This window comes from Neospora caninum, chromosome VIII (assembly GCF_000208865.1).
Source record: "Neospora caninum Liverpool complete genome, chromosome VIII".
Taxonomy (NCBI): domain Eukaryota; phylum Apicomplexa; class Conoidasida; order Eucoccidiorida; family Sarcocystidae; genus Neospora; species Neospora caninum.
The window spans coordinates 5,836,806-5,846,750 of record NC_018395.1 but is presented as its reverse complement, the minus strand read 5'-3'; the positions used below and the strand labels follow the sequence as shown (position 1 = coordinate 5,846,750).

General features: G+C 59.0%; 1 protein-coding gene across 1 annotated transcript; it reads right to left on the bottom strand.

Moving 5' to 3' along the window:
* Window positions 1-981: 981 nt before the first annotated feature.
* NCLIV_037310 (conserved hypothetical protein) lies at window positions 982-9,094 on the bottom strand (the record flags this gene model as incomplete). Its single annotated transcript, XM_003883932.1, has 8 exons — window positions 982-1,492; window positions 2,012-2,097; window positions 2,812-2,907; window positions 3,306-3,530; window positions 3,969-4,162; window positions 4,788-5,904; window positions 6,197-6,973; window positions 7,451-9,094. 8 exons carry the CDS (start codon window positions 9,092-9,094, stop codon window positions 982-984), a joined length of 4,650 nt encoding a protein of 1,549 aa, XP_003883981.1.
* Window positions 9,095-9,945: the final 851 nt, after the last annotated feature.

Here is a 9,945-nt window from a genome sequence, read left to right as displayed (position 1 = left end):
CCAGGGGCGAAAGAGTGTTCGCTGTGAGAGGAGAGGGTAAGCATCTCCATTTGTTTGCTGCATGCACCCAACCCGAAGACGCTCTAAGAAAAGGACACGTGCCGTACTTTTCCTGTTGCACTGCGTCCTTTCTTCTCCCTTTGCGAATTCCCTGGCCATGGACGCCCGTCACCAAAGGATGACAGCTGCCCACTGCATGCAGAAAACGCATCCGCAGACTGCATGTCCGAACGACACGGTCTAAAAAACGAAGACGTACGTCTTTTTCACAAGACAAATATGCCTCCCAAGTTCGAGCCGCTTCCTTTTTTCCCGTGTCGCCCAAAAGACTAAAGACAGCCCGCGTGAAAAACCTAACGCTCTTCGCCGTTGTCCCCTTGCGGCGTGGATCGCCTCGCCCTTTGTCGCGCTGCCGGTGCTCGACGCCAAACAGCATGCATCAAAGCCTACACAGAAATGCATCCTGTGCTCTACTTTTGGTGACACAGAGACGTGCACATGCACATGAAAAATACGAAACTATGCACGTTTCGCCTACACACGAACCTACATATACATATATATATATATATATATATATATATATATATGAAGAAATGCGTTTATAGCGGTGCCTCCACTGTATATATATATATATATATATATATATATATACAGCGACGCAAATGTGTAAGTAGCCCTGTGTCTATGGAACCGATTCATGAGTTTCTGCACATCTGTATATAGGTGAATCTTCCATGCAGAGGACACATTCAAAAAGGTGAAGTGACAGCACGGAATCTTTGCGCAGTGGCTAGCATCGCCTGCGCCCACAAACAACAGAAGCGAGGAATCCCTCTCAGGCAGCCAGCAGGTCGTTCCTCCTCACGGGTCTCTTTTTTTCGTCTTCACATATGCAAGATTCGGAACTGCGAGGCACACCGGACGTTGCGCCAGGTGCCGACACGCCGTCCAACTCGGTTCCGGTTTGTCGCTCTTCTCTCACGTCCCCCAAATGCAGGCGCGAGCGACCTCGCGTATGGCTTCGAGCCCCTCCAAGACTCCCGCGTTAACTTCGTCTAGGCTCTCGTCTTCTCTCCACCGGAGCCGGTTCGTCCGCTCTTCGCTTTTCCCTCTCTCTGGTGCGTGCTCGCCGCGTCCGAACGGCGCACCGCCAGGCGACAGGTGAGAAGCGCGTGGGGGCGCACCCGCGTACGTCGGAGACGACAGGCCTCGTTCCTGACTAGGTTTAGGCGCCCGCGTCACCGGAATCGCTCCGTCTGCTCTGGCGTCTCGAAATTCCCCCGCAAGCGCGTGCCGGCCGTCTCGGCGAACGGCGTGGGAGAAGGAGGCCCACCGGCAATCGGCACTCGCCGCAGGATCGCTCAGGTCCACGAAAAGGAACAGCGAGGTGGAGTAGAAGCGGAAAAACGGCTGGTGCCGGAGCCATTCGATCAGCGCCGAGATCTTAACGAGACAGACGCTCGCCACCTGGCGGTGGAGGGAGAGGAACCTGGAAAGAGGACTCGGACACCACAGACGAGACCAGAGCACATGACCGGGGAGGGCGGGAGAGGCAAGAAAGCGAGAGGAAACAAAAGGGGACGAGGGCGAGGAAGCGAGACGCGAGAACGGGGACACATGCACAAGTGGAAGGAGCGCGAAAACGAACGGAGGGAAGAAACGACGGAAACGCCAAGGGAGGAGGGACACGGGGGGTTTACGGTTTGAGGGCGACTGTAGAGACAACAGAAGGATCAGAGCAGAGAGGTGGGTGGTCCTACTGGAGCAGGGAGAGTGGAGACGAAACGCGAAGAAGACGGTCTCGAGAGTAAAGGGCGGGATAAGAGGCGGCGAGGCACGGAAAAAGAACAGGGATTAGAGAAGAGACGGAAGAGCGTGTGGCGAAAACTGCCGAGGAGGGAACGCGACAGAAGGCAGAAAGCGAGAAGAGAACAAAGGAACAGAAACAAAACCGACATCGCAAGGCACACGGGCTACAGAACAAGTAACACTAAAGAGGGCCACCCACCGGTGAAGAAGCTGGAGAACTTCGGCTGCATCCAGTCCCGCGCACTGCATGCGGTCGAACGTCACACGCTTCACACCTCCGCACTCCTGCGGGCACACGACGGGAGCACAAAAAAACCGATGCAAACATAAAGCCATACTAAAACACGCGGAAAAAGCAACGAAAACAAAGGGCTAATCAGAAAAACGAAAGGGCACGCAGATGTACACACGTTGAAATAGACGGAAACATATATGTATATATATATATATATATATATATATATATGTTTATATATCCATCCTTCTATCAACCAGTGCGCACACGCGACCCCGGTCATGCACAACAGATGCAAGCCTACCCACAGACTCGTATCACTAAGCATGTATACATATGCGTACATATATATATATATATATATATATACGTTTGGATGTACGCAATTGGAGGGACTCAGCGTCTTACTCGGCTTTGGGGGTTTTCTGTGAAGGTGGCGTAGGCGAGGCGAAAGGCAAGGGAAGCCTGTGCGGTATTCTGTATCTTCTAAAAAGACGAAGAAAACGGTCACAGAACGCCAGGGGCAGCGTGAGCGAAAACGCAAAAGAGCGAACCCCAAAAGGCGGAGGAGCACCCGAGACGACTGGATGAGTCAACGCCGTGCGGAAACAAACAAATGACAAGCGATGATGGAGAGGATGACGGAATGAACCAAAATCCCCGAAGCAGCGCCAGGTTCCAACAGCGAAAAGAGCCAAGAGGCGAAGAAGGAGCACGAGATCGACGCGCGTAGGAGCTGGAGGCCTTCGTGGGGTGGAGTTTACCTCTGCTTGCTGCCAGCTCTTGAGGAGAGCCTGGAGTTGTTCGACAGAGAGGAAGGGCGCAACGTCTCCGAGGCCCACGTCGGCAGGTGCGAGATTCTGAAAGAGCCAAAACCCACGAGACCGAATCGGGGACGATGCCGCGGGGAACGAAATCGGGGCGAAAAAACGAAACCGAGTAACACGTGAGGTGTCCGCACACGGCGAAGGAGTGCGGAGAGTGCCGCGAGACACGCGGCGTTCCTAGCTTTCGCACAGACTTCGTCTAGGCTGGTCTTTCCCCTGAAGAGAAATACATCTTCAGTCTCTCTCGTCCTCTCTGATCGCGTCCTTTGCTCTTCCGCTCTCACCGCCGTTGCGCCCTGCACTCTTCTTCCTCTGTCTCTGTACGCTTCTGGCCTCTCCCTCGCGTTTCGTGTGCGACAGCTGCCCCCCCCCCCCCCCCCCCCCCATCACTAGCCGTGCGTAAGCGGGTCTTCGCCTCGCGATCGCCTTACCGTCAGCATCTTGGCTGCGGTCCCAGGGTCGTAGGCCTCGAAGAGAGCCGCTTTGACTCTTTGGCGGATTCGCAGAGTCGTGCGGCTTCGCTGGCTGAGGCCCAGCGAGTCGGCGAACTGGCGAACGCTCGCCGCGGGGTCGCCTGCATGCGATCCGATGAAGCTGCGGCCGAGTTTCACTTGGAGGAGACACGGAATCGCGGGCTGAGCGAGAGGAATGTGCAGCTGTACATCGTGACAAAACACAGAAAAAACGTTCGCACTCAAAAACTCCAAACGCCTTAGCAAAGTCGGCGCACGCAGCTGTCCACGCCGGTAAGTTTCCACGGGGCTCGCGGCGACGCGCACGCGAAAGTTGGAGACTCCGTCGCAATCGTTAGCAGAAATGGGCAAAAACGAAGAGGCAGCTTTTTCCTGACTGCCAGTGCCTGCCTAGGGGCGGAGTGGAAATCTCTCAGAAGGGGGTATTTATAACCTGCGTCTGAAGCGTATATACGAGGACGCCTCGTGCAGGCCTTGAGTGTCTCTGTGTAGCACACCGCAGTTCGATTCCGGTCGCACGAGATCGGAACGGTAGTGTCTAATGTTTATTGCCGAGGATCAACTTTGGTGCACAGATCCCTCCCGACGGCCAGGAAGAGCCGTGTGGGCCGTGGGTCTTACGCGAAGCATAAGGACGCCGTCGCGAGGCGTGTTCGCGTCTCGTGCATGGCTTCGTCCGCCTCGAACCTCGTCGTCGAGCTTCTCCCAGACAAGCGTCCGCTCGCCGACTTGCCAATCCGTCGAATCGGGAGAGTGCACAGCCTCGCGCGAGACCGCAAAGGGCGAGAACGCGAAATCTACAGACGATTCGAAGGCTGCAACACATAACAGGACACATGCGCGCTAGACAGGCAGACAGCGATAAAACCAGTGGGCGGGGGGGAGGGGGGCGGGAGGAAGCAAATGCAGAAACCGCGGGCACGAAGGCGAAAGGACCGACGGGGCACGGGGCGATTGCCAGGAAGGGAGGAGAAGCTCCGTAAGAAGAGGGACACGATTGCCAGGCCCAGAGGCGGAAAACCCGCCGGTGTGGAACCAGACGAGAGCACGTCACCGAGAACAACACACAGAGGAGACCAAGTAGAAACGGAAGGGCGGGGAAAGCGAGAAAGCGGAGGTCACAGGGAGGCGCAAGTCTCACTGCGACTCGGGCCTTCTCCGTTGCTTCAGAAGTGCGTTTCCACATAAAACGGAGAAGTCGCTGATACGACGTTCACGCGTGTGGCAACACGAAACCGGAATTCTGCGGCCACGTGAAAAAACAAATCTCCGACACGCTCCCACACAACCCACACAGAAACGCACCCACGGCGTGGCCTACCGCGTGCCTGTCGCTCGTTTGCTTTCTCCTAACCGCTCCTCCCATCACCCTTTCCGCCCCGTCCCTCTTCCGGTGTGGAGGCGTCCACGCCCTGTTTTCGCTCCCTGGACACGACCTACTGGGCTGGGGGAGACGCTGCAGCCCATCGGGGGCGAACGAGGGACGGTCCTGCATGCGTGCTGCCGACCGCTTTCTGAGTTCGCGCTCGTCGCTCTTGCGGGCTTCCTCCGCTGCGTAGACGCGCGCGAGGCGGCGCCGCTGCGCGTCCTGCAACGCCGCGCCGCCGGGGCGAACGAGCGCGACGCCAGCGAAATCTGGAACGATTCGGTTCTGTTTCAGGAATGCCAGCGAGCGACACATGCGTCTCCACGCCTCGTCCGGCTCTCCATGGGACGCCGAGACGGACGCGGCTCCGTGGTCACCTTGCGCGGAGCTCTCGCTTGCTCGCCGCTCCTCTGGGCTGGAGCCCCGCGGGAAAGACGAAAACGAAGAAGGGGGAGACTGGGCCGGCGCGTGATCAGGAAAGGCGTTCCTGAGCACTTGGTGTCTCGGGCCTTCCTGGGTTCTTCGTCGTCCCGTTGAACATTCGCCACGCTCGGGCGTTTCGGCGTTTCGTTCCAGCGCGCCCTGCGCTGCTGTGCCGCTGGGGATGTGAAACGACTTTGACCAGGACCGAAGACCGGAGACGCGTCTCGTCACTTCGCCGTGGAGGCCGTCCAGGCGCTCGCCGACGGAGGACAATTCCGCGTGGCTCAGGAGACGAGAGAGAAACGAGGATTTCTCCTCCTCCTTCGCGTTCACCGACTCGTGACACGGTTCCTCTGATGATGCGTGCTTCGCGGCAACTTCCTCTCCACCTCTTGGCCCCTCTGTCTCTCCGCGCCCTCGCCGCCCGAGGCTCGGCCCCACAGCCCGACTGACCACGTCGCCGTCCCCGTCGTCTCGGTTTCCTTCGTCCTCTTCTTCGGTTTCTTCTTTTGTCTCGCCTTGTCCCAGTCTCTGTCGACTGCGCCCAATCCCTCGATTGTAGCAGGACGACACAGAGCGGGAAGACCGCGACGAACGGGGGGAGGACGCCAGCGACGCAGTGCTGAGCGGCCGGTCGATCGCCCCCGAGTCGACAATCTCCAAATCCACGTCGGGACCCTCGCAGGAATCTCGCGAAGGGAAGAGAGAGACGACGCCCGAGAGCGACTCGGAGACAGTCTCCGTGAACAGCGTGGCTGCGCGGCGAATCTGGCGAGAAGGCCCAGCCACAGCAAAGAGGGAAAACGGGCGTTCGGCAGGCAGACGCAAGCACGAGAACGAACCCGAGACGCGCTAGACACAGACACAGACGCCCTCCGTACAAGGAGAGCTAAGACTCGGCGCGTGGTCCACAGACACGTATCAGTCACATGAGCGATCCAGCCAGATCGAACGCCTGGCAAGAAGGAAACTGAGAAGGAACGGGAGAAACGACATGCGAAAAAACGCACACGCTGACTCGAAAGCATCCAGGACGCTTATCTCAGGACCCGATCCTCACCTGTCGTTGGACGTCGGCAATTCCTGCGCTTGCGTCTCTTCCTCTGGAAACGAGCCGCTGAGGCCACGACGCAGGCGCGTCTGCGTCTTGGGCTGCAACCCACGCCGTCGGAGCCGGCGTCTCCTGTCTCTCCGTCTCCTGCTCTTTCGCGCCTTCTCTCTCCCGAGACGCAGGCTCCGCTCCTACCCCCCGAGGCGAGACGATCCAGAAGGGCCTGTGTTTGTTCTCTTGGGACTCTCGCCGGGACGAGGTCGTGGCCACATTTGGAGACAGTTCGTCAGGCCGCAGGTGAAGGCGCTCCAGGGCGGATCGCCGCAAAGACTCCGCTGTCTCTCGAGAGTCGGAAGCCTGCTCGTCTCCTCCGAAACTACCAGCATCGTCGCCCTCGATCTCGCTTTCGCCCTCGACTCCTCGCTCGGTTCCACGGACGACGCTCCTGGGGCCGTTGCGTCGCCTCGGGCCTCGCTCTGCGTTTCTCGCCTCGGGGAATCGTGCGGCGTCTTCAGCCAGCAGCGCCTGCAGGGGGTGGGGAGCCGAGAACCGCGCAGACCGCGGGGAGGCCTCGGCGACAGAGACGCGCTCGTAGGCGAGCTGGACGAGTTGGAAAAACTCCAACTCACGGACATTGTGCTCGGGGACGTAGCGATAGAGATAGCCGTCGGCATCGACGAGAAGCGGAATCCTCGCGAAACGTGAAGCTGGAAAAGCAAAGAGCTCCTCCGCATACGCCGCAGGATCGCAAAGAAGCGCCAGAGGGACCAGTAGCGCTGGCGCGCCCTAACAGGCAATGCAAAGAAGGAAAGGACGACAATCCTTCACACCCCACCAGCGAAGCATGCACGCCACTCTGCGCACGTCTCTCGCTATCCCGCTACCTAGCCGCCCCGTCCATCGCTTTGTCTGTGCATCGATCCATGTCGATTTGTACTTGAAGCCTCGAGTCGAGGGACACGGCGCCAAAGAAGACGCTGCGAACTCATTGCGGACGCACGTCAGCTGTGGGCGAGAAGGGATGTGGAAGGCTACCAGCGGGGTGAGAGAGACCAAGAAAGAGAAAGGAACTGATGCACATCCAGGCGCTTCCTTAGGCATCGAGATGAGACACGGATGCTCCGCAGCTGTGGAGGTATCAACCTTCTCCAAAATTTCTCACACATGTATCAACATACACACCATCTATACATATACATGTGCACATGTATGAATGTATGTATATTTTGCGGTCGAGCACTGTATGTCGTGGTCCGGCCTTACGGGTCCCCAGAAAGCCGACGCGAAAAGATGTCGGCCTCCACCTGCGAAGCCGCTATGGATTTGGCGAACGAGGTCACTGCAAGCGTGGCTGCGGTCGAAGCCTTTTCTGAAGCAGGGAAGGAAATGGTGAGCGAGACGCGAGGCGAGCGAGGGTGCACTGGGGACTCTGTGGTTCGCGTCGCTCTCGAGCCGCGGAAACTCCGTCTCATCCTCTGGTTCGTCCGACGGAGGCGGAGAGAAGGGAGACTGCACTGCCTGGCCGAAGAGCGAGGCGACCCAAGACTTTGATTTGCGGTGGAACTGCGCAGGCAGGGGCGCACGCGGAGGCGACGCCCGCGTGCTGGAAAACTGCGGCAGGAGGGAACCTCGCGAGTCTCTGTTGCCTCGGCGCGAAAGGCGACACACACCGTCCTGCGCCGAGAGAGACTGCGCTGCGGCCCAGACGAGGGGAGGAGACAGGGGCGAGGACGGGGAAGAGAGGGAGGAAGTTGACGAAGGGAGAGAGGCTGATTTGCTGCCGGAAGGAGCGTCGAGAAGAGAAGAGGTCATGCGGTCGTCTGCGTCAGTAGGAGTCGAGGTGAGACGACGAGAAACTTCTCTTTCGGCGCTTGCGTCGTTCTTCCCCTTGGCGCGATCGCTCGCCCTCGCTTCCAGGACGCAGAGACTCTCTGCTTGGCTGTCTTCAGGCAGACGCAACTCGCCTGAGCGCGGAGGGGACGAAGGCGAGGTGGAACGAACGTGAGACGAAAAAAACGGGCACGGGACGCTCGGCGAATAGAGAGGTCTTTGGTCCTCTGCGTGGACGCTCGCACACTCGTCCGCACAAGTCGGTCCACCACGGTCTTCTCCTGGGTCGTCTCTCGACGCGAGTCCTCCTCTCCTCGCCTTCCCTACTTCCTCACCCTTGCACGTTTCTACCCCTCCCGCGCCGAGGGCAGATCTACGCTGTTCGCCATCGTCCCAGAGCGCAGAAGGATGCTCATCATCCGTTGAGCCGTCGTCGCACGCCTCGCATGCAGGCGAAACCGTCGGACGCACGGACGTAGACGCAGGCGGGTTCGTCGAGGCAACGAGACACCGCGCTGCCTCCAGAGAACTCGACACACCAGAGAGAGAGTCGCAAGGGCAAAGCACGGCCGGAGGAGAGCCCAACGAAAGCGAAGAAGAAAAAGAGGTAGAACACGAAGAGGCAGACGCAGAACCCAAGGGACGGGACGAAGGGGAATCGAAGAAATTGACCGAAGGACTCGAAGAGAAATCATGGCCGTTCGACTCGCAGGGGGTCGAGCACGAAACAGGGCCAGTCACTGCCTGCGCTTGAAGTACGCCCCCTGAGCTCGATTTCAGAGTTCTCTGAGCGGACGCCCCACGCCCCGAGACTCGACGCTGGGTAGGCCGCCCCGTTGCCGTGGCTGTTCTCTCTACTCGCGCACCCTGGCGGCGAGGGGAAGAAACCCCCGCGTCCGTCACAGAAGACGATGGCGAGGCACAGCTGGGGAGAGACGACTTACGGGCTTGACGTTTCCCGAGCTGCGCGGACGGTAGCCGCGAAGAGAGCCCAGTCTGCAGTGGACGTACTCCACGCCCCGGCACGCCCACGGCAGCCTTTGCCAGCGGGGAGGCTGTGGCGGCAGGCGAGGCCATCGTTTCCTGGGAAGGAAAACGATTTCTGGCGTGAGCATGTGTTTGAGAACTCTGTAGAGAGCGAGAAGGCAGGCGAGGGGGATCCTCGCGAGTGTCGCCTATGTTTCAGGACGCGCAGAGACGGCCATCGTCTCTCTGCTGAACGTCCCCCCTCCCCCCGTCCCGTGCACGTGACGGGGGAAGCGGGAGGAAGTGGTCCTACAGGTGCGCTGCCGCTTCGGAGTTCAGAAGCAACGAACAGCCTAGCACCTCTTTCGAGTCCTTCCGCCTCGCTCGTGCATCCCGAAGGCGCACTGTGTCGCACTCATGGGTGCAAAACGGCCTCCTCTCTCTGTAAGGGAGACAGCAGCGGCATCGGGAGAGACCGATCCTTGCCTGCCACGTCCAGCGTCTCTCTCACCCTCCCGTCTTATCTGTCACAGACTCAGCTTCCTACTCTCGTTCTCCCTTCACTCGTTTCTTGCCCTGTCTCTTTCACTTCCAGTTCTCTCTGTCTGGCCTCTTCACCTTCTCTCCCTCTCTCGTCCGTCTCCTCTCGGCCCCGTCAGTCTCGGCGCCCTTCCGAGGATTCCCGCTCTCCGTTATCCGAGCGTTGAAATGAAAGACACCGGAATCTGTGCGTTCAGGGGTTCTTCTCCCTCTTGTCCGCTCCTTCGAACGTTGCCTGGTTTCCGTCTCCTTGGTGAATCGAGGTCGATCAGAGCTCCGCTCTTTTTGCCCATGTGCCTCTCCGCCCCTGAGCTTTGCTGACGGGATGTTTTCCGCCAAGGAAGTGAGAAGAGGGGAAACGCCCACTGGAAGAATCCAGAAAGATTGGGCTTTCTCCGTTCGTCGCTCCTCTCACTTCAAAA